The following is a 25,683-nucleotide window of genomic DNA, read 5'->3' on the forward strand; positions in this document are numbered from 1 at the left end:
GACCGATGTCTTAATATGTCTAACATGTCATTTTTATTTACAAGAGTGTTCGATTATAGTTTAATTGATATCATTTCTTGTATTCTACCTGATGTCGTACTATGTATAATACATCAGTTACTTAGTTAGAAACGATGTATTATATAGTATTTCATATTGGCTCCGAACCGATGTCAAAATTAGGGAATTTTAACATCACCCACCTAGACATCGGTTTTTTGCAATTCTTAACATCGGCCCAGAACTGATGTCTATTGATGTTTTTCAGTAGTAACAAGTATCTATAAATATTTATCACCATTCATAATATTCTCTAAAGGTTTCTAGTACATCTTCCATTAAGATATTTGATATCTACTTACCATCATAATACTCACCTAAAACTTCTCTTTTCTCTTCAAATCAACTTACAATGTTCATATTCTCCTAACATTATTATTTTGAATTCCATTATTCTCTTTCTCCTAAAATCAACTACTATATATTTTTTAATTTTTTATCCAATAAAATATTACAAAGATAAGTATCTATAAATATATTTTAAACCATTTCTCCGGTTTGTCCTAAAATCAACTTACAATATTATATTTTCCTAATTTGTTTAATTAATTTTTAGCCAATAAAGTACACAAACAAGTATATATAAATATAATTTTTCAATATATTTAATGCTTATCTCTCTTTATTATATTATTATAGTTATGTAAATGATAAGATGAAGGCGATAAGGTGGCACCTCTCATATCGTTTCGATCTATTTTTATAATTTTTTCAAAATTTTACATTAAATAGAATGGTTTATTACGCTTTGACCCTTAAAGTTTCACCGAAAATACACAGGATTCCTCAAAGTAAAAAAATGTATCTCCGCGCCATTGAAGTATGGCTTTTGCCCGTTCAGCCTTGTTTCCGGTTCTCAAAGACAAAATCAGCATATCGGTGGTCAGGTAGAGGGGTAATCTCAGAATTTATGTATAAAGTTGTACAAATATGCATACGTCAAGGCCTAGTCTATTTTTTCTATAACTTCTCCATTTTTTCTTCATCAAATGATGCATACTTCTTTGTTGAAAAGTTGTTTTGTGATATGGTTTACTACTAGTAAAACTGTAGTTGAGTCTATAGGCCTCTCATTGCAGAAATTCCTTTGGTCATTTCACATGAAGGAGCAAGTGGACAGTACCCCGGGTCTACTGATTTAGCAAATAAACAAGCTATCAAATGGGGATGATGTTCTTGATTGTCAATTTCAAATGACGAAGGATGGAACACCATTTGGTTAGGCTCTATAAACCTTTTATCTGAAATATGGAACCACAACTGCTAAAACTTTCATTAACCTAAAATAAAACATCCCAAAATTTGGAAATGTTAACATATCTTATGCTTGTAGCTTTTAACTTTCTGTTAATCAATTTGTATCTCTAGCACATTCCACACAAATAATATTTATGTTTTTAAATATTTATGGCAGCCGTGATTTTAAAGTCTCAGCAAAATGCATCATTGTCGAAATCCTAGGAAATATTTTGATGTTATAAATAACTTCAACTTAATAAATTACATGGTTGGTAATCATTTGGATGGCTTAACTTAAACTCACGATTCTCGCTCTTGTCATCAATAATTTAGATAGTGAAAATAATGTAAAGTCAGGATCTATAGTATATACTCCGTGGTTCACCACCTTACTAATTCCCCCCATAATGCTTCTAACGAGTTTGTTAATTTTCTCTGACCCCATCTTCCTTAAGGCATCCTACCTAGTATAAAAGAAGGAATTGGATGTGATAGATGTTGTTGTCTACGACTTAAGCAAAGATAGTTACGATAATCGGACATGAAAGAAAGTCATGATTCAGACTTGAACTAGTGTGGTTCTTATAAATTTTAAGGAGATGAAAGACAACTACAAATTTTTTAATGAGATTGAGGAAGAAATCATTGACATTCAATACCTTAAATTCCTTAAATTCCTCACTGGTGCTACATAGGTTATATCAAAGCAATATGCTTTCAAACTACCTGTCTATGTAAATCTTTTTCAGAATGAGTTCACAACTCAAAGCATGGGATTTCTACGTTGATCCATATGTGGAACTAAACCTATTTGATGTTGGTTATGTAGTTATGGAACTGAATCTGTATTCAACACTACAAACACACGTTATTTTCTTAAAAAAAGCAATAAACAAGAGAAATGAAATATTTTTGCTGATTGTGTTAATGTGTACAAATGAACATATTTCAAGGGCTAAGTTATAAGAATAAATAAGGAAATTACTTATTTACCCTCAGCCCATACAATAAAAAAGTTTCTGAACAAAAAAAGTACCGGGATGTACAAAAGCCATACTTCAATGGCACAGAGATATATTTTTGTACTTTGAGGGATCCGGTGTATTTTTTGTGAAACTTTAAGGGTCAAAGTGTGATAAACCCTTAAATAGAAAAAATATTGTATTGATTATTAACCAATACATAAAATAATTTTATGATATTAGATTTGTGAATAATGAGAGAGCGACTCATTGAAGTAAATATATTTAATGAAATAATGGTTTTTTAAACTTTTTGATTTATTATATGTCCACATCTATTATATATATAATAGAGTAAGTAGGGGTACATTGAGACATTTTATTTCTTATAAAATTACTAAATTACTCCTCATAGTTATATATATTAATGACTTTTCACTTAATATACATGTATTAACTATATTTAATTTAATATTGAATGTTTATTTATTACTATTTTATCATTTAATATTAACAATTTATAACTATGTTTTAAGATTATATTTATCTTTATATAACTTTTACACTAAACATGATTATGACATAATATTTGATTTTTTTTCTTTTGAGTGAATATATTAAATAAAAAGTCTATTTTTAGGGGAAAAATATATTTTTGTTCACGAAGTGTATAAATTATTTTTAAGTTGAGTGGTAGGAAGGACTATCATAAAAATAAACCTAAACAAAGATCCGTGCGAAATTTTTAAAAATAAATGTAATACAATGTTGAAAGGTTTAAAATTATTTATATATAAAAAATATCAAATATATAAGAAAAATAGTTCAACAAACTCTGGGATCATTAGTTTCACAAGACATATTTGTCGGAGATCATTCATCTCACAATACATACTTCGATCTTGATCAATAATCATGTAATATATGTATCGCACATTCCACAAAAAAATACATCATATATTTTTAAAAAATTAGCAATATATTCATATTTTGAACAAGCTCTTGCGGAAAATAGTTTAACCAACTTATAATACATATTTCGGTCAAGATCAATAATCATGTAATATATTTATTGCACATTTACATCATCTATTTTTTTGAATATAGCAAATGAGATAAGAAATACAAAAAAGGACTACTTAGAAAGTCGATGCAAAGCATGGCTTAATAAACTAGTTACAGAAAAGAGAATTATTTAGCTACACATAAGAGATATATGAAACTAATTTTTTTATTGCTAGTAACATGATTTCTTTCAATATAAAAGGTTCTTATATAAAAGTTCCCTGTTTTTTCAACATTTCTGATACAATATTTAAAATAATAGTACACTGATTTAATTTTGTGGCCTTCAAACATCACCCTTTTAACATCGGTTGAAAACATCACCAATGTAAACAATAACTTTTCCATCGGTTATTTTCAAAGCCATGTTAAATATATGTTTTTACATCACTATTTTGAAAAACTGTTTTCTAAATATATTTTTTCAAAAAAAAAAATACTTTTTGCATCGATTTTTTTCTAAACGATGTTAAATGACTCACTTTCACATCGGTTGTTTAATAACTGATGTTAATGCCTATAATTTACATCTGTTCTTAAGCAACTGTTGTCTATATAACAATTTAAAGAAAAATACAAGGCAAGGAAAAATTCCCCCTATTTTCTATATCAAAATTTCATTCCTATATATTCCCACTCCCAGTCTTTTATCTGTTTTCTCTTTTCTCTGTTTTCCCTCTTTCCACACCCGCTGATATCACACCGAGACCCAAATTCCCAAACACTCGTCTCTATTTTTCTATCTCTCTATATCCCTATCACTCTATCTTCGTTTTCTTCTTTTTCTTCTTTTTCTATAGCAACAATTACAAGATTTCTACAAGATTTAATCGAGTCTTGTAACTTAAATCGAACCCTACTTTGTTAGTGTTTTTCAAACTTATTTTAAATTTTAAATTTTTGAATTTTTAATATTTGAACAAATTTACAAAGATTATGGAAAATACCAGAGTGTTTTTTCTTATGTGTTTTATTGTTATATATTTATATTAATAATTTATGCTTTGATGTGATTTATTTCAAAGGATTTTGATTTTGTGCAATTTTATTTTTACTTTTATATATTTTACTTTTGATTTATGAGTTTGAGTAAGTTTCCGTAAGTGCACAATTGGGTTAATTTTGATTTATGATTTTGTGCACTGAAATCATGAAAGCTATATTTCCTGAAGCTAACAATTGGGTTATACGAAGTGATATACGTAGTGAGCCAAATCACTGGGGAATCTCCATTTTTTATTATTTTGATCACTGGTCATGTGTCATCTGATTTTGGGCAACCCTTTTTACAAATAGATATCAGATGCAAATGAATTGCTTATTACTCAGATGGTTGATGCATTACGAGGTAAGCTGATGGAGCTATTCTATAGACGTAGCAAGTAAAAGGCCTTGGTCATTAGAAGAGAGCATGCTGTTAAATGACAGCACCAACAGGTGGACTGATCTGGTTTCCTACATTTCAGGTTTTACTTGGTCAATTAGTTAGCAGTATTGTTACTAAAAATAAGTTAGTGGACTTGGTGTATAACTAGTCCCTGATTTTTCTCATTCTAGTTAGTATTGTAGCCTGTATATGTAGGCATTGATTTATTTAGTAAAATATAATAGTTGTAGCTTTCTTGTTATATTCCATTTTTCTTTCTGCAATTCTCTTGTTTTGTTCAACAAATTTGGTATCAGAGCCCATAGGTTCAACCGTCACATATTAAGTGTTTTGTCTTGTGAGAGCGGTGTTGTCAACGGTATGAAAAATCTCAGCAACAACAATTACAATATGTGGTCAACCTGTATAATGTCATATATGCGGGGACAAGATCTCTGGGAGATAGTTGATGGGAGTGAGACCGCTAAGCCGGCGACAGAGGATGCAAATGGTTCTCTTAGGAAGTGGAAGATTAAAGCAGGAAAAGCTCTCTTTGCTCTTAAGACAACAGTTGAAGAGGATATTCTAGAGCATATTCGAGATGTTTCAACTCCGAAGGAAGCTTGGGATATACTTTCCAAATTATTTTTAAAGAAAAATGTTTCTAAACTTCAATTACTAGAAAGTGAGTTACTCTCCATAGCACAACATGGCATGACAATGGCTCAATATTTTCACAAGGTGAAGGTGCTATGTTGGGAAATTTCGGAGTCGGATACAAAAGCCCCGATAAAAGAAACAAGGATGAAGCGTATCATCATCCATGGTTTGAAGCCTGAATACAGAAACTTTGTTGCTACAGTACAAGGTTGGCAAGTGCAGCCATCTCTCGTGAAATTTGAGAATTTGTTAGCTGACCAGGAGGCATTAGCTAAGCAAATGGGAGGAGTCTCATTAAAGAAAGAAGAAGAGGCACTCTACGTCAATAAGGTAGACGACACTCAAAGCAACATGTTCCTGGGGGACTCAACAGGAATGAAGGCCGGAGAAAAGAATATCAAAACGAAAGGAGCACTCGTGGAGTGGGAGCCTCGGTAAATCAAACTCGTGACAGAAAATTTGTAGGACAATATTTCAATTGCAATAAGAAGGGGCACATGGCAAAAGACTGTTGGTCAAAGAATAAAAATGCAGAGAGTAATGTTGCCACTTCAAAAGTTGAAGAAGAATGGGATGCTGAAGCGTTAGTTGCTTTGGATGGAGAAGAATTAGCCTTAACGGTAACAACAAATCAAATTGACTACGAAAATGATTGGATTGTTGATTCAGGTTACTCTAACCACATGACCGGAGATGTGAACAAGTTAAAAAATTTGACGGAGTATAAAGGAAGTCGGGTTGTAGTTACGACGGATAACTCTAAATTACCGATAGCACATATCGGTGATCTAACTGTGTCTCCTCATCACCATAATGTAGAAGTGCCTCTCCAAAATGTTTATCATGTTCCAGGTATGACAAAGAACCTCCTATCAGTATTTAAATTAACATCATCTTGTCATTATGTACTATTTGGTCCTCAAGATGTAAAAGTGTATCGGGATATAGAAATTAATGAGGAACCGATACTGATGGGATGGAGATTGGAATCAGTCTATGTGATGTCTGCGGAAACTGTATTTGTAGACAAAACAAGGATAAATGAAACTGCTGACTTATGGCATGCAAGGCTGAGTCATGTTAGCTATTCTAAGCTTGATGTGATGATGCAAAAATCAATGTTGAAAGGGCTTCCCCAACTCAAGGTAAGAACCGACATAGTTTGTGCAGGGTGTCAATATGGAAAAGCTCATCAACTTCCTTATGAAGAATCCAAATATCGAGCGACGAAATCACTGGAGTTAATACACTCTGATGTGTTCGGACCAGTTAAGCAGGCCTCTAATGGTGGGTTGAAGTACATGGTCACCTTCATTGATGACTTTTCAAGGTACGTGTGGGTTTTCTTTATGAAGGAAAAATATGAGGTTTTATCAAAATTTAAAATTGTTTAAAGATGCAGCAGAAACAGAAGCTCAAAGGAGTATTTGCTGCCTACGCACTAATAATGTGGGTGGATACACTTCATTTGAGTTTTCCAATTTTCTTAAAGAATGCAGAATACGCCATCAATTCACATGTCCAAATACACCGCAACAAAATGGTGTTGCAGAAAGGAAAAATAGACATCTTACAGAAGTTTGTCGTAGTATGCTTCATGCTAAGAATATTCCAGGGCGTTTTTGGGCAGAGGCGATGAAGACTGCAGCCTTTGTTATTAATGTGCTTCCTCAACAGAGGTTAAAATTTCTTTCGCCCTATGAAAAGTTGTTGGAAAAGAAAAAAGATGTTAGTTACTTTCGAGTTTTTGGATGTGTATGCTATGTTTTCGTACCCGATCATTTACGAAGTAAGATGGAGAAAAAGGCTGTCAGATGCATTTTTGTTGGGTATGACGAACCAAGAAAGGGTTGGTGATGTTGCGATCCAACAACAGGAAAATGTTACACATCTCGAAATGTAGTCTTTGATGAAGCTTCCTCATGGTGGTCTTCTGGACATGACGTGCAACTGGATTACAACAGTTGTAAAGAAGTTTCAGGGTCTTTATCAGTACCATTGAGTTTTAGAGAAAGTGAAAATGTTACACACACTGAGATTGGTGCAGATGTTGGGACACAAAGTTCAGGACAAGATGGTACAAGTCATCACGAAGATGAAGAAGCTGACAATGGCAGGGATGCACCACCTCCGCTTAGAAGGTCAACAAGAATTAGAAAATCAAATACCAAATATGTAAATGCTGCCATTATTGAAGATGAAGTTCCGAAAGAACCAAAAACTTTTGAAGAGGCAATTGAAACATCAGAATGGAATAATGCTATGCAAGATGAGATTGTTGCTTTAGAGCAGAACCAAACTTTGGAGCTTGTACCGAAGCCGAAAGATGTTAAACCTATCTCCAGCAAATGGGTTTATAAAATCAAACGTAATGCATATGGCACAATCGAAAGGTACAAAGCTCGTTTAGTAGCTCGAGGATTCTCTCAATAATATGAACTGGATTATGATGAAACTTTCATCCCGATAGCAAAACTTAATACTTTACGAGTACTACTTGCATTAACAGCAACTAGGAAATGGAAGCTCTGGCAGATGGATGTGAAGAACGCGTTTTTGCATGGAGATTTAGATCACGAGATTTATATGTGCCAGCCAAAGGGCTTTGAAAGTGTTAATCATCCTGATTATGTGTGCAAGCTGCGAAAGGCAATTTACGGACTAAGACAATCACCTCGAGCTTGGTATGGTAAGATTGCTGAATTTCTTCTTTATAGTGGCTACTCCGTGACAATATCAGATCCTAGTTTGTTTGTCAAATCTACTAATGGTAAGCCAGTTGTTGTACTAGTCTACGTGGATGATTTAGTTCTAACTGGTGATGATGAAGATGAAATTTTTAGAATAAAGAAAAATTTGTCAGTGCGTTTTCAAATGAAAGAACTTGGGCTACTTCATCATTTACTTGGTTTGGAGATTAATGATACTGAAGAAGGAATATTTTTGCATCAACATAAATACTCTTTGGATTTGCTAAAGAGGTTTGGAATGGCTAATTGCAAACTTGCTTTAATACCCATGGAGTTTAATGCAAATATTTGTGCACATGAAGGAACAGGTTTGAAGGATGCCACTATGTATCGATAATTAGTGGGAAGCTTAATCTATCTTACTTTAACGAGGTCTGACCTCTCATATGCAGTTGGGGTGATTAGTAGGTACATGCAGAATCCTAAGAAGCCACATTTGGAAGCAGCTCGGAGGATCTTGAGATATGTCAAGGGTACTTTGTATCATGGCATAATGTACAAAAAGGGTGAAGAAAGTAACTTGATTGGCTACTGTGATGCTGACTATGCAGGTGACTGTGAAACTAGACGTTCAACTACTGGCTACGTATTTATGTTGGTTTCTGGAGCAATTTCTTGGTGTAGCAAAAGACAACCAACAGTGTCTTTATCAACGACAGAAGCGGAGTACCGAGCAGCAGCAATGGCAGCCCAAGAGAGCACCTGGCTAGTGAAATTATTAGAAGAACTACATCAATTTACAAACCGCAGTGTTCCCTTGTATTGTGACAACAAGTCAGCAATATGTTTGGCGGAAAATTCAGAATTTCACGCAAGAACCAAACATATAGAAGTGCATTACTATTTTATTAGGGAAAAAGTTCTCATGAAAGAAGCGGAAATGATACATGTTGGAACGGATAATCAAATAGCCTATTTATTCACAAAAAGTCTGAATAGCAGGAAGTTTGAATATTTTGGTGGTGAACTACGTATAATGAAGAATAAGATTGTTGGTGTTGAGGGGGAATATTAAATAACACCAACAGGTGGACTGATCTGGTTTCCTACATTTCAGGTTTTACTTGGTCAATTAGTTAGCAGTATTGTTACTAAAAATAAGTTAGTGGACTTAGTGTATAACTAGTCCCTGGTTTTTCTCATTCTAGTTAGTATTGTAGCCTGTATATGTAGGCATTGATTTATTTTGTAAAATATAATAGTTGCAGCTTTCTTGTTATATTCCATTTTTCTTTTTGCAATTCTCTTGTTTTGTTCAACACATGCATATGGTTTTTTTATGAAAAACGGTTTTCAAGGGAACAAGGAGTGGTTGGTGAGTAAAAACTTCTAGTTCAACTAGATATAGGTTTAATTTTTCCTTTTCGGATATACGACTGTCCAGATGTATATCGAAATTATTTTATTATAATGTCATCGTGACAAAATTAACCAGCCTGCTTGAACTTTTATATCATCACAGTTTTCTATGAATAAGATTAAATTAATGTAGCTTAGATTATTGATAATCATTTATAAGTGTTGGTCAATCTGGCAGAAGTGAATTATTTGGGCCAGCAATAATCCTCACCTTGTAAAACTGAGTAGATATTGCTTGGAGGATGAACATCGCCTTTTGGTGTATGAATTTATGGAAGCTTTGAAAATCATTTATTCAGGAGTGAGTTTTCTTTTTGTTGCTAAACTGTTCAGGAGTGAGTTCTTATTTCCTTATAGCTTCTACTGAAATTATAGCAGGGCTACAATGCAAAACTTTCTGAATTTGGACTGGCCAAGGATGGGCCAACAGGTGAAAAAAGCCACAGTTTCCCCAGGGTTATGGGTACTTACGGATATGCAGCCCCTGAATATCTAGCCACTTATACGATATGGTTCTCTAACTCTTCCAAGTTTTTAATTTTTGTTTCTTGTTCTCCTATCCGGAGTTCTAGAAATAATTTGTGTATGTAGGGATTGTGCAGAAAGTTAGAAACTTTTATTTAAATTAAACCTATGTATATATGGTAGTTTATTTTTTTAATTTTTTTTACTCAAGTTGGTTTTTTTTTACTTCTGCCTGGTGTTAGATTTTCCAAATTTGCACATGTTTCTATAGACCATTGCAGGATCTTTTATAATTTAAGAAAATTTTTTGAATGAATGAATTAGTTTTTTTCTTCAAATCTTATGTTCTCACCTATTTTCATGGTGAAGAAAGGGAGTTTCTAATAGAGTAGCAGAAGTACTCAACCTAGCTTGATTAGCTTCAGGATTTTCATGCTCGCTTAATTAAATTATTTTTTAGTATCCAGATAATATATCACCTTTCTTTTAATAGTTCCTGTTTAGCTCAGAACCAGATGTGCTTTAAATAAAAATATTTTGTAATTATGTCTCTCTTTCCCGACAATAAGATTTTGCGTATATAGTGATTAACCATTTATTTTCTTTGAAGGTGTGTATGTGTTTTAGGTCATTTGACTTCTAGAAGCGACGTGTAAAGTTTTCGTGTGGTTCTTCTCGAGGTAATATCTGGATGGAAAATAATTGACAAGAATAAGACACCCGGAGACCACAATATGGTGGAGTGGGAAAAACCTTACCTTGGAAACAAATGCAAAGTTGTCTTCCGTATTGTTGACAGTTGTCTTCAGGGACAATATTCTTTGGATGTAGCGCATAAGGCTACTAACTTCGCATTTCGATGCATATCCGCAGAACCAAAGTATAGGCCACGCGTGGATGAAGTGGTTAAAGAATTTAAGCATTTTCAAAATTCCAAGGAAACAGGAAACACTCATAGAAATCCAAACAACCAACCAATACATCACAGACGAAGTGTTGGTGATCTTATAGATGTAAAAATTATTGCATATCCACGATCATTGATGTTTTCCCTTTATACCAAGTAAATTAATATTTCTGAATTAGCATCTTGCTCTTCCTAATGAAACTATTGTTAAGCTGTAATTTTGTTGTCTAAGAATATGAATATGTTATGTATGGTCTTTGTAGCGATATTATTTCTGAGTTTGACTCACAAGTATCAATAGGTGATCACTTTATGATGTCTTTATTCTGTTTTTTACACAAGAAATAGGAAAAGTGGTTAAAGAATGTAAAAAAGAAATATGGGATGGGGAAGCCAATATAAGAGAATCACATGATTGTGGTTCAAGGCAAGCATGAGTACATGGTTCCCTGCTTGGTATATACTAGCAAAAATAGGCTTAATAATGTAGAAGTTTTGAAAATCATGTTTTTGATTTTGTTGTTATGCACTAAAATCCTTTGGATTGGTTTGGTAATGATAATTAATGTTTTGGTTATTTATATATGACGGTGTTGGTTGATTTTTATTTTTGACATTTTGATATATGAAGATCATGTAAATATTCAATAATAGTTTATATAACTATAAACAATATCCAAAATACCTATTTAAATCACAGACTTTCCAAAAACTTGATGTAAAACGATAATTTTCTAGACCCACGAAGAAATCATGTTTAAAATAACCAGACATCGGTTTACAACAAATGTCTATTAACTAGACATCGTCTATCACCGATGTCTATGTACATATTATATATCAGTGTTTTCAAGGAGCTGATGTCTAGGTTAATATTTTTACACAGTTCCAGACCAATGTAAAAATGAAGGAAACTGATATCTTGGATTACATTTCACATCGGCTTTGGACCGATGTGAAAAAATTACTTTTCTCTACACCCGCGTAGACATCAGTTTTGAAAGAAATAAACATTAGTCCAAAACTGATGTCTATTGACCTTCTAGTAGTGTATGCTATCTCGAATTATACGAGGAATATTCATGGTACACGAGTTATACTAGGAATAAGATTTTCAACGCCTTGCTCCGATGGACCTTGATCTCGAACTGATCTACGCCATTTGAGACATGATATCTGGGAATTTTTCGGATATGGAACAACGATAGGGAATTAATATATAAATATTTCGAGGATGGGCCAGGCTAGAGATTAGTGTCTTCCCGACCTGATCTCGACTACGAACTCTACTTTAAGTGAAAATGATAGTATTAAATATATTTAACTTCATATAGTAGTAATGTTTTTGAAACAAATAATATTTAATTTTTAATCCACTATTTTTTTAAAGTTTACTCAGTATGATATAATTTAATAATTATTTTTTTGTTTATTAAAATTATATTAATATCAAATTTTAAATTAGTATTAAAATTTTAAATATTAAATTTATCGTGGTCAGTTGTATTAAAATTTTAATCCAAAATTTAATTTTGTTATTAAATTGTTTCTGGTAATAATAATAAAAAGAGGATTTCTCGACTTCGTTCAGGATCGCGTGCGAAAACAACTACGAATTTGAAATGATACAGGTTATCTGGGAGTAAAATAATACCTATTCTAAAATGTGGTTAAAAAGATTAATTTTGGGGTTGAATTTTGAACGGGGAGTCCCCAGCATGAAATGATGAGATACTATTCATCGGTCATGCCAAATTGCTTAATAAAATATATTAACCAAAAAATTCTTTATTTTAATTATATATACCACACATCCTTAAATACATACATACATAAAAATACAATAATTATTTCAATAATGCAATAGTAAATAATGGAAAAGGGGATACACAAAGCTCTCAACATCCGAGGAATAACCGAGAGGCCGTCTAAATGTTATATAATGTTTTGATTCCCTGAACACCATCAGCATGTAAATCTTTAACAGCTCCTAAGGGAATTGTTGGGAACATAATGGCATCTTGAACCTCGCTATGATCCAGTCCAAGAAGGTGTCCAATTTCATGCAAAGCAACAGTCTCTAAATCAACATAGTTAGGAATAGCTCCTATAGACCATAATTCTTCCGAATCACAATGAAGCCTTCCGTCTGTTGGTGGAACAGCATGAGCTAGAACATTTCCCGGACCATCAAAACGGTTATCATCCCCGTGGTCACCGCTTTCAAAACCAATCTTGATATCAGAGCTTTTTTTTCCTGAGTTTCTGAAAAAGTAAAATATTGTGTATTCGAAGCCCATTTGTCGAATGCTCTAACGAAAGGTGGTATAGAAACTTAGTGGGTTGTGGCAAGATCAAACCAGTAAGTAAGATGAGTCTTACCAGCTAGCCATCTTAGGGAGCCTTGGAATAAACTATTATGAGAGTGTTAGAATTCAAACCCTCATATGTATAAGTAAAAGCTGGCATCTAGAATTTACAAAATAAAAAGTCAACTATTAAATAAGTATCCATCTGTGTGTACAAGATAATAAGGAAGAGTACGTGAAATGTAATCGCAGCAGCATAACTATTTATTTTCAGGATAAAAGTTGAATAAGGAAGAGTTTAGCAATATGTCAAACTGTTCATATTGTCTAGACGGATGGCAGCTTCTTGTCATCTGTAAGTTCTTAAATGAAGACCTGCAAATAAGGTAGGTTGGGTTGAAGATTGTACAAAATACAGATGCAGGAACCTAGATATTGAAATTTGATATACTTGTATTAAATGTATGTTTATGTAAGCAATTAGGTCAACAATAATATTACTTAAGCAATTAGGTCATCATCTCAGAGCCTATAAATAAGGCATCCCTGCATTCTTGTAAACTACACCAAGAGTGAAATTCATAGAGAGAAATAAAAGAGCTGAAGCTCCTGTGAGAGAAAAAAATGCAGTGTGTAAACACTTATATTTATAAGTTGTATTTCTATTATTAAGATTTAAAACTAATCACCTATTATTGTGCTGGTGTATTAATATTATTGAAATATTTTGGTGTAAAGCCCATCTACGTTTACAACAAGTGGTATCCGAGCCAAGATTCCATTCAAGAAAAGATGGCAAATATGATGGCGCAACCACATATCCCGAAATTGACGGCAAAAAATTACGGTAACTAGAGCATACAAATGAATGTGTTACTCGGTTCCTATGACAATTGGGATATTGTTGAAAGCGGGTATGACGAGCCCAAAGATAAAGCCGTTGAAGCAGCCCTTATAAATGCGGAGAAGATGATTTTGAAAGAGACCCGAAAAAAGGATAAAAAGGCCTTATGTACAATTATTCAAGGTGTTGATGAATCAACCTTTGAAAAAATTTCAGATACAAAAATGATGAAAGAAGCGTGGGAGATTTTGCAGAAATCATTTCAGGGTGTCGAGAAAGTCAAAAAGGTGCGGCTCCAAGTGTTGCATGGTGAGTTTGAAAATTTAAAAATGAAGTCCTCAGAAAATATTGGTGAATTTTTTATGCGTTTGAAAATGGTGACAAATGAGATGAAAAGAAATGGTGAAAGTCTTGATGATGTCCGGGTCATGGAAAAGTTACTCCGTTCGTTGACAAGAAAATTTGATTATGTTGTTACTTCTATCGAGGAGTCAAAAGATCTATCTACAATTTCCATTGACGAGCTCGTAGGTACTCTTCAAGCCCACGAACAGCATATGAACCAGTATGATGATACAATCCATTTGGAGAAGGCGTTGCAAAGTAAGGTATCCATTGGTGACAGTTCTGGCAGTAGCAAAGTAAGGTATCCTCTGTACGTGGCAGAGGTGGCTTTAGAGGTGTCTACCGAGGTGGACGAGGACGTGGAAGGCAGTCTTTCAACAAAGGCCAGAATTCTGAAGGTTATCAACCATCTGGTCGTGGTTAGAATTTCAGAGGTCGAGGACGAGGCGAATTTCAACAACGAGGTGACAAATCTCAATTTCAATGTTATAATTGTAATAAATTTGGTCACTTCAGTTATGAGTGTAGAGCACCAAAAGTGGAAGAAATGAGTCATTTTGCAGCAGCAAAAGAAGACAAAGATGTTGGTTCTGCTATGTTCCTCACTTACAAAGGAGACAAGGAGAACAAAAAGAATGTTTGGTATCTTGACTCAGGAGCCAGCAATCATATGACTGGCCATAAAGATTTATTTACGGAGATAGATGAGACCATCAGCGGAGAAGTTACTTTTGGTGACTCGTCAAAGCTTTCGGTCAAAGGAAAAGGTACAATTACGATTGTGTCAAAGAATGATGAGAAAAAGTATATAATGATGTTTATTATATACCTGATTTGAAAAATAATATCATCAGTCTTGACCAACTTGTGGAGAAAGGGTATAATATTCAGATGTCTCATCATCAGAAATCAGGTTCGAGAATTAATTGCAGTCGTGGAGATGTCAAAGAATCGCCTGTTCACACTTGATATGCAAACAAAAGTGCAGAAGTGCTTGAAATAAGTCATTAAAAATGACTCGTGGTTATGGCATTTAAGATTTGGTCATCTTGGATTTTCTGGCATAAAATTACTGTCAAAGACAAAGATGGTAGACGGTTTGCCAGATATTAAAGAACCGGAAAATTTGTGTGAAGCATGTGTCAAGGAAGAACAACACAGACAAATTTTTCCGGTTGGAAAATCATGGAGAGCCAGGAGGCCATTGGAGATTGTTCACACATATATAGCTGGTCCATTTCATATTCCATCACTTGGAGGTAATAGGGATTACCTAATATTTATTGATGAGTTTAGCAGGAAAAGTTGGGTGTATATCATCAAAGAAAAATCGGAGGCTCTTGATAAATTCAAGAAGTTCAAAGCACTGGCGGAAAAACAAAGTGGACATTATTTGAAGACACTCAGATCAGACAGAGAAGGCGAGTATACTTCAAATTTGTTCAGGAGTTTCTGTAGGGCACATGGCATAAATCATCAGTTGACAATGACATATACTCCTCAACAAAATGGCATTGCAGAATGGAAGAACCGCACAATTCTTGACATGGAAAGGAGTATGGTGAAATTAAAACACTTACCAAGAACTTTCTGGGCGGAAGCCATTCAATGTGCAGTTTATTTGTTGAATCGTTGTCCAATAAAAAATGTCAGAAACAAAACTCCGAATGAAGCATGGAGTGGTAGCAAACCATCAGTTGGGCATCTCAGAATTTTTGGGTGTATTGCTTATGCCCATATTCCCGATCAGAAAAGAAAGAAGCTAGATGACAAAGGCGAAAAGTGTATTTTTACCGGATATGACAAAAGAAGCAATGCGTACAGGCTCTACAATCCCCTGACGAAGAAATTAATCGTTTCTCGAGATGTTGAGTTTGATTAATCAAATTACTGGAGATGGAGCGAGGATGAAAGAAAAGTTGCTGGTTTATTTTTCAATGGTGATGACGATGACGGTGATAAACAGAAAATTAAAGATAACGGAGATGATGATCAAACTCCTCCACCAAGTCCAAATCAACAAACTCCTGGATTGACACCATTCACCGGAGAAAGCAGTAGTTCAGGGGGAGCACCACGAAAAATGCGGAGTCTGGATAATATTTATGAAGCAACAAGTCTGGTACAAATAACCTTTGATTATTCTCTATTTTGTTTAATGGTTGAATGTAATCCAGTTATATTTGAAGAAGCTTCTGAAGAAAGCAAATGGAATAAAGCCATGGACGAAGAAATTGGCGCAATCGAGAAGAATGATACTTGGGAGCTCACAGATCTTCCAGAAGGACACAAAGCGATTGGTGTCAAGTGGGTCTATAAAACTAAGACAAATCAAGATGGAGAAGTGGAGAAATACAAGGCGGGGTTGGTAGCTAAAGGCTACAAGCAGAGATATGGCATTGACTATGACGAGGTATTTGCTACAGTTGCAAGAGTTGATACCATATGACTTCTGACAGCAATTACAGCTCATAATCAGTGGAAAATATTTCAGATGGATGCCAAGTCAGCATTTCTGAATGGTTATCTTGAAGAAGAAGTCTATATTGAGCAGCCTCCGGGATATGTTCAGAAAGGCCGAGAAAATAAAGTCTATAGATTGAAGAAAGCCTTATATGGTTTGAAGCAAGCTCCTCAAGCATGGAATACAAGGGTTGATGAATATTTTCATAGAAATGGTTTCGTGAAGAGTCCATACGAGCATGCTCTCTACATGAAAATAAATTCAGCAGGAGATATTATGATCGTTTGCTTATATGTGGACGACATGATCTTTACCGGAAACAACCCTGGTATGTTTGATGATTTTAAGAAAGTTATGACTAATGAATTTGAGATGACATATATTGGCCAAATATTGTACTTTCTTGGAGTCGAGGTGAAACAAAGCAAATACGGGATTTTTATGTCTCAGAAAAAATATGCGGAGCAGATTTTAAAGAATTTCAGAATGGAGGAATGCAAGCCAATAAGCACGTCAGCAGAACCGAGCATAAAATATCATTTTCTTCGCTAACAAGTCGGACATGTTTGAAAAAATGAAAGTGAAACTCGGAATGGAAAGTCGGGTTTGAGGGGGAGTGTTAGAATTCAAACCCTCATATGTATAAGTAAAAGCTGGCATCTAGAATTTGTAAAATAAAAAGTCAGCTATTAAATAAGTACCATCTGTGTGTACCAGATAATAAGGAAGAGTACGTGAAATGTAATTGCAGCAGCACAACTATATATTTTCAGGATAAGAGTTGAACAAGGAAGAGTCCAACAAGATGTCAAACTATTCATATTGTCTAGAAGGATGACAGCTGCTTGTCATCTGTAAGTTCTTAAATGAAGCCCTGAAAATAAGGTAGGCTGGTTGAAGATTGCATAAAACACAGATGCAGGAACCTAGATATTGAAATTTGATATACTTGTATTAAATGTATGTTTATGTAAGCAATTAGGTCAACAATAATATTACTTAAGCAATTAGGTCATCATCTCAGAGCCTATAAACAAGGCATCCATGCATTCTTGTAAACTACACCAAGAGTGAAATTGATAGAGAGAAATAAAAGAGTTGAAGCTCCTGTGAGAGAAAAAAAACAGTGTGTGTAAACGCTTATATATAAGTTTTATTTCTATTATTACGAAATAAAAGTAATCTCCTATTATTGTGCTGGTGTATTAATATTATTCAAATATTTTGGTGTAAAGCCCATCTACATTTAGAACAGAGAGACTGTATGGAATTCTTTACGACCCCGGTGATGATATGCTTTTCTGTTCATTTGCATGCTATTAGTTCCATTTATTACGTTGGGCACTCCGCACCAAGAAATCAGTTTTAAAATAACCGGACATCAGTTTACAACAAATGTCTATAAACTAGACATCGTCTAAAACCGATGTCTATGTACATATTATACATCAGTGTTTTCAAGGAGCTGATGTCTAGGTTGATATTTTCAAACAGTTCTGGACTGATATAAAAATGAAGGAAATCGATATATTGGATTACATTTCACACCGATTTTGGACCGATGTGAAAAAATTACTTTTCTCTACACCCACGTAGACATCGGTTTTGAAGGAAATAAACATTAGTCCAAAAATGATGTCTATTGACCTTCTAGTAGTGTATGCTATCTCGAGTCATACGAGGAATATTCACGGTACACAAGTCATACTAGGAATAAGATTTTCAATGTTTTGCTCCGATGGGCCTTGATCTCGATCTGATCTGCGCCATTTGAGACAGGATATCGGGGAATTTTTCGGATATGGAACAGCGATAGGGAATTAATATATAAATATTTCGAGGATGGGCCAGACGAGAGATTAATGTCTTCACCAGGCCCGAGATTAGTGTCTTCCCGACCTGATCGCGACTCCGAACTCTATTTTAAGTGAAAATGATATTATTAAATATATTTAACTTTATAAAGTAGTAATGTTTTTGAAACAAATAATATTTAACTTTTAATCCACTATTTATTTAAATTTTACTCATTCTGATGTAATTTAATAATAATTTTATTTTTTGTTTATTAAAATTATGATAATATCAAATTTTAAATTAGTATTAAAATTTTAAATATTAAATTTATCGTGGTCAGTTGTATTAAAAATATTATTCAAAATATAATTTTGTTATTAAATTGTTTCTAGTAATAATGATAACAAGAGGATTTCTCGACTCCGTTCAAGATCGCGTGCGAAAACTACATTCTACGAATTTGAAATGATACACGAGAATGTGGAAGTAAAATAATAACTATTCTAAAATGTGGTGAAGGGGTTAATTTTTGGGGTTGAATTTTGAAGGGGGAGTCTCCACCACTAAATGAGAGATACTATTCACCGGTCATGCCTAATTGCTAAGTGCGAACCATGCATGCTTCTTATAATAAAATATTAACCATAAAATTCTTTATTTTAATTATGTATAACACACATCCTTAAATACATACATACATACATAAAAATACAATAATTTATATAATAAAGCAATAGTAAATAATGGAAAAGGGATACACAAAGCTCTCGACATCGGAGGAATAACCGAAACCCCGTCTAAATGTTATATAATGCTTTGATTCCCTGAACATCATCAGCATGTAAATCTTTGACAGCTCCTAAAGGAATAGTTGGGAACATAATGGCATCTTGAACCTGGCTATGATCCAGTCCAAGAAGGTGTCCAATTTCATGCAAAGCAACAGTCTCTAAATCAGCATAGTTAGGAATAGCTCCTATAGACCACGATTCTTCCGAATCACAATGAAGCCTTCCGTCTGTTGGTGCAAAAGCATGAGCTAGAACATTTCCCGGACCATCAAAAGGGTTATCATCCCCATGGTCACCGCTTTCAAAACCAATCTTGATATCAGAGCTTTCTTTATCCTGAGTTTCTGAAAAAGTAAAATATTGTGTATTCGAAGCCCATTTGTCGAATGCTCTAACGAAAGGCGGTATAGAATCTTGGTGGGTTGTGGCGAGATCGAACCAGTAAGTAAGATGAGTCTTACCAGCTGGCCATCTTAGGGAGCCTTGGAAAAAACTATAATGAGAGACTGTATGGAATTCTTTACGACCGCGGTGATGATGTGCTTTTCTGTTTGTTTGCATGCTATTAGTTCCATTTATTACGTCGGGCACTCCGCACCGTGGCATCACCATCTTTGATAATGTTTCAGAATCTAGAGTTCCTGTAACATTGAGATTATAGTTGGCCTGGTACGTCTTCATGGCGGCCTCAAGAAAATCATCAAAATCGTCGTCGTCATCGTGTGCTTTAGAAGAATGATAATTTAGGTATCCGAATTTGTTAAGATATTGTTTTAGCTCATGAAGACCTTCAAGGTGATCTCCTTTTTGGCATCCCTTAAGATGCTTTAGAGATTGGAAAGATAGTGGCTTTTCGGAGTTGGATGGAAGAAGAAAGAGCAGGAAGAGGAGTGAGATGCATGAAATGATCAGCTGAAAATATTGTGCCATTGTATGTTTGGAAAGATAGAAGGAGATACCAAACTAGCTACCAGCAACATCCATATATATAGGGACAGAATTGCATGCTATTAATTTAATGCTTTAATATTATAATAATTTCGTTAATCTTAATTAAAGTTAATATAATACCAACTACTGTAAATAACATAAAAGGAAAGTGTTTACGCAGATGCATGTCAACTTCTCCGCGTGTACAAAGCGAAGACTTAACTTGTTCAAGCTGAAGAACACATATGTACATGCATGTAATTGTTCTATTTACTACAGTGGTGGCATTATAAAAAATAGGTTCAGAAAAGATTAATTGTATTTTAGCCCACATACAAGGTAAAGACTAATTCAAATCAAAGAGATAATCTTATTCAACAATGTTATCCCAGACAAATATTTAATAATTTCTTCCGGTAAAATTAAGGAAAAGATTTTATAAGCAGTGTGATATAATTGTAATACTTATAACAATAGTGGTAATATTTATATGAAAATTTTGGGGAAAAAGATTGGTTTTTTAGGGGAAACACAAGGCCAGGACTTCTACCTGTTCAAAGTAAAAACCCATTCAACAATAGATGCCCAATATATCAATACAATTCTGTGTGGAAATTAGGGATGGCATTAGAGGTTTGTTTTCTTTGCATAACTGTAATTTTAACGGAGTAGCTAGTGGCAATTAATAATGATGTAAAAAAGTAATTAATAAGTGTAAAAATTATCATTTTGTATATGTACAGTTATTGAAACATAAAATTTTGTAATCAACAATTTTCATGATTAATGTTTCTGGATTTTTTTCATGACTGTCAGGGTTGAGTCTTGTAATCTGTTAGATTTTTATTAAGAAATGAAAATTGATAAAAAAATAAACTAATTTTTTTAAAAACAAAACATAATTTAATTATCACATGTCTTATATATATACACACAAGTCAGTATCTCTTTATATATTATGTACATCTTACAAAACACACCTACAAACGTAACCATAACCATATTCAGTAAAATTTGATCTATAATTTCAAAAACTGCATTATTAGGTAATTATTAAAAACTATTTTAACAACCTAATCAACATAAATTTGAACCATAATTTAAATAATTTTTAATTATTATTTCCAACACTCTCTCTTAATTCAAAATTTTTAAATTTCTTCTTGACAAGTAATATACTTATCATCACCACAAAATAACTTTTTAACCACTGATGTACTTATCATCACCGTTCTAGAGCATTTATCTCCACAATTTCTTGAAAAAATACTTGTATTTATTCAAGAAATAGGTTCGGTTTTGATGGAAAACATAAATTCAAGAAATAGTGAATTCTTAAAAGAGCACCTGTCTCCCTAATTTGCACTTCTCTCTCTATTTTTAATTTCATACTGATGCATTTTTCACTAACTTTTGTTTTTCTAATTACTATTTATATAACAGAAGAGAAGAATGCATAGGGATTGACCCATGTTATGTGACATGCCACACTTTGGTCCTAGAAAGCAAAATAGGGTAGAAACTTAAACTATACAATCTAGATAAGCCAAGTATAAAAGTCGTTAATGCAATCTAATTTGTTCAACCATTTCGAAGAAGAAAGTCTAGTCTTGGAATTCACAAGAATTCCATCCAACAATTTGTCCGCACTAAGAACGCCATTGTTATGACGTCTAGCATTCACTTCCCTCCAAATATGATAACTAAAAATTTGCATAACCAGAAGGGCCAAACTCTGATGAGATTGAGGTATAATACCACCCCAAGAGTGAAGTGTCTGCAAGTAGCAGTTCTCCGGGTTAGGAAGATAGAGTCTGGCAGCAATCTTGTTGAGAATTGACCAACTGTACGGACAATTGTTGAACAAGTGATCACATGTTTCATGTTTCTGCACCATTGATACAGAGGTAGCATTGAGGGATCAAGTCTATGCCAAAAGAGACTAATCTGTGAAGAGTACTAATTCAACCAAGGCATATCAACCATTGATGATGGGCGTATCTATTCACCTTAAGCCTATGCCAGACAAGATGGTGCCAATGAATTTCTGGAAGCCAAAATCTCATAGCATCCCAAATGTGCCAAGCTTTGATCCTATTAAGAGAAGTACCATTCCATCAAAATTCAAATACTATCATTATAGCCAAGATTAAAGGTAGGCACTACAAGAAAAACGGGTAAATACGACCGGTTAAAAATCGGTTGTATTTAGTTAAATACGACCGAAAACGGTCGTATTTAACTAATTACGACCGGTTTTGGGACCGGTCGCATTCGGTCGAGTCATATTTAGTAACCGGTCGAATTTAGTATACGGAGCGGCTAAATTCGACCGCTTAAATTCAACCGAAAGCGGTCGAATTTGTTTTTCACCAAAAATTTAAAAATCCCGCCAAAAATTTGAATTTTTTGAAAAAAATTGAAAAGTCCGCCTAAAATATAAATTCAACCGTATATGGTTCAAAATATTATTTCTAAACTCGACCGAATGCGGTCAAATTAACGAGCACCAGTTTTTTTAAAAAAATACTCGCCGGAAAATTCTCAGATTCCGGTGAGTTTAAAAAAATCCATTTTCCGATCAAAATGACAAATATTCCGGTCAAACTCGGAAATTTAAAACTCGATATTGAAAATCAAAGCAGTTCATAATTTAGCAAATCGATCAATCCGCAAAGCCAATCTAATCAATTTATAACATAACAATACATTACAAAACTAATTTAAGCTGTTTTACAATCGGAGCAATCGGAGTGCGTCCGCGTATTGTATGCAATCTAAGAACTGACGAAGCCACTACTGATGGTGTTGGTGGCGTGTTGCGAGTGGTTTTCTCCGACGCCGGCCAATTCTCGTTCGTCGACGACGACATCTCCACCACTTACAAAAACATAATTCAATCACAATTCACAAGAATCCACACACAAATAAATCAAATCGCGGAGAAAAACCGGTGAACAAAGCGTAAAGGCGGCACCTTTAATCGTTTTCCGGTGGGGAGAGATGATGAGGAAGGAGAGGAGAGCGGGTGCTTCGATGATGACAAGCGGCATCGTGTTTCGACCATTTTTGTTTGATGAGAAACACGCGGATGTGTGTGTTAAAATATAGATATAGAAATGTGTATATGTATAGATGAGAGAGAGAGAGAGTAAGAAGGGGGAAACAGGGGAGGGGCGGGGAGGGGCGGGGTGGGGCGGGAGGGGGTGATGGACTGATGGGTGGGAGGGGGGGGTTAAGTTAGAAAATATTGTTTTTTAGTTTTTGTATAATATGTAATACCATGTTGGATTATTTTTAGTGCTTAAATTTCACACGTTAGATCTAAATCACTTGGATCGTTGACTTGGCCGGGCTAAATACGACCGCAGTGAGTTGAATTTAGGAGTGTCAATTTATAAAATCAGTTCATATATTACGTATTTTCTGTTATGAAAATTAAAATCCGGATAATTTATGTAAAAAATATTGTTATTTGCTAAACTTTTTTTTTGAAATATTATAATATTATGATTTATTTTTACAACTCATTATTTTAATAAAAAGAAATGAAATCATGATTTTGATCGATTTTAAAAAAATTTTAAAAAAATTCGAAACATCTATATTACACTAACACTTATAAGAAGTATTGGTCAAACTAATAGTTGACTGTTAAAATATCAAACCAATATATTTATTTTTTTTCTAAAAATTTCATCGTATCATTAAAATATATAGATCTTGACATCCTTACGGTTGGATCATTCATAAACATTTTGTAAAAAATCAAAACATCGGTATGAGACTAAATACTAGTTAGAAGTACTGGTCAAACTACTAGTTGACTGTTAAAATACCAAACCAATTACATTTATTTTTTTCTAAAAATTTTATCATATCATTAAAATATATAAATCTTGACATCTTTACGGTTGGATCAATCATAAACATTTTGAAAAAAAATTGAAACAATCGTACGAGACTAAACACTCATAAGAAGTACTGGTCAAACTACTAGTTGACTTTTAAAATAGCAAACCAAATACATTTATTTTTTTCTAAAATTTTTGTCACAATACTAAAATATATAGATCTTGACATCCTTATGGTTGGGTCATTCATAAACATTTTGTAAAAAATCGAAACATCGGTATGAGACTAAACATTAGTAAGAAGTATTGGTCAAACTACTAGTTGATTGTTAAAATAGCAAACCAAATATATTTATTTTTTTCTAAAATTTTTATCATATCACTAAAATATATAGATCTTGACATCCTTATGGTTGGATCATTCATAAAAATTTTGTAAAAAATCGAAACATCGGTATGAGACTAAACACTAGTAAGAAGTATTGGTCAAACTACTAGTTGACTGTTAAAATATCAAACCAATATATTTATTTTTTTTCTAAAAATTTTATCGTATCATTAAAATATATAGATCTTGACATCCTTACGGTTGGATCATTCAGAAACATTTTGTAAAAAATCGAAACATCGGTATGAGACTAAATACTAGTAAGAAGTACTGGTCAAACTACTAGTTGACTGTTAAAATACCAAACCAAATACATTTATTTTTTTCTAAAATTTTTATCATATCATTAAAATATATAAATCTTGACATCTTTACAGTTGGATCAATCATAAACATTTTGAAAAAAATCGAAACAACCGTACCAGACTAAACACTAGTAAGAAGTACTGGTCAAACTACTAGTTGACTTTTAAAATAGCAAACCAAATACATTTATTTTTTTCTAAAATTTTTGTCACATCACTAAAATATATAGATCTTGACATCCTTATGGTTGGGTCATTCATAAACATTTTGTAAAAAATCGAAACATCGGTATGAGACTAAACATTAGTAAGAAGTATTGGTCAAACTACTAGTTGATTGTTAAAATAGCAAACCAAATACATTTATTTTTTTCTAAAATTTTTGTCATATCACTAAAATATATAGATCTTGACATCCTTATGGTTGGATTATTCATAAAAATTTTGTAAAAAATTGAAACATCGGTATGAGACTAAACACTAGTAAGAAGTATTGGTCAAACTACTAGTTGACTGTTAAAATAGCAAACCAAATACATTTATTTTTTCTAGAATTTTTGTCATATCACTAAAATATATAGATCTTGACATACTTATGGTTGGATCATTCATAAACATTTTGTAAAAAATCGAAACATCGGTATGAGACTAAACACTAGTAAAAAGTACTGGTCAAACTACTAGATGACTGTTAAAATAACAAACCAAATACATTTAGTTTTTTCTAAAATTTTTATCATATCATTAAAATATATAAATCTTGACATCCTTACGGTTGGATCAATAATAAACATTTTGAAAAAAATCGAAATAACCGTACAAG

At 33.4% G+C, this 25,683-nt stretch overlaps 2 protein-coding genes across 2 annotated transcripts; both read right to left on the minus strand.

Moving 5' to 3' along the window:
* Positions 1-12,761: 12,761 nt before the first annotated feature.
* Positions 12,762-13,133, minus strand: LOC141714064 (metalloendoproteinase 3-MMP-like). The gene has a single exon (XM_074517607.1). The coding sequence runs from the start codon at positions 13,131-13,133 to the stop codon at positions 12,762-12,764; it is 372 nt and encodes a 123-aa protein (XP_074373708.1).
* A 6,195-nt stretch (positions 13,134-19,328) lies between these two features.
* Positions 19,329-20,320, minus strand: LOC141710649 (metalloendoproteinase 3-MMP-like). Its single transcript, XM_074513202.1, has one exon. It carries the CDS (start codon positions 20,311-20,313, stop codon positions 19,390-19,392), a length of 924 nt encoding a protein of 307 aa, XP_074369303.1. The 5' UTR covers positions 20,314-20,320; the 3' UTR covers positions 19,329-19,389.
* Positions 20,321-25,683: the final 5,363 nt, after the last annotated feature.

Source organism: Apium graveolens, chromosome 3 (assembly GCF_009905375.1).
Source record: "Apium graveolens cultivar Ventura chromosome 3, ASM990537v1, whole genome shotgun sequence".
In the NCBI taxonomy this organism is placed as follows: Eukaryota; Viridiplantae; Streptophyta; class Magnoliopsida; order Apiales; family Apiaceae; genus Apium; species Apium graveolens.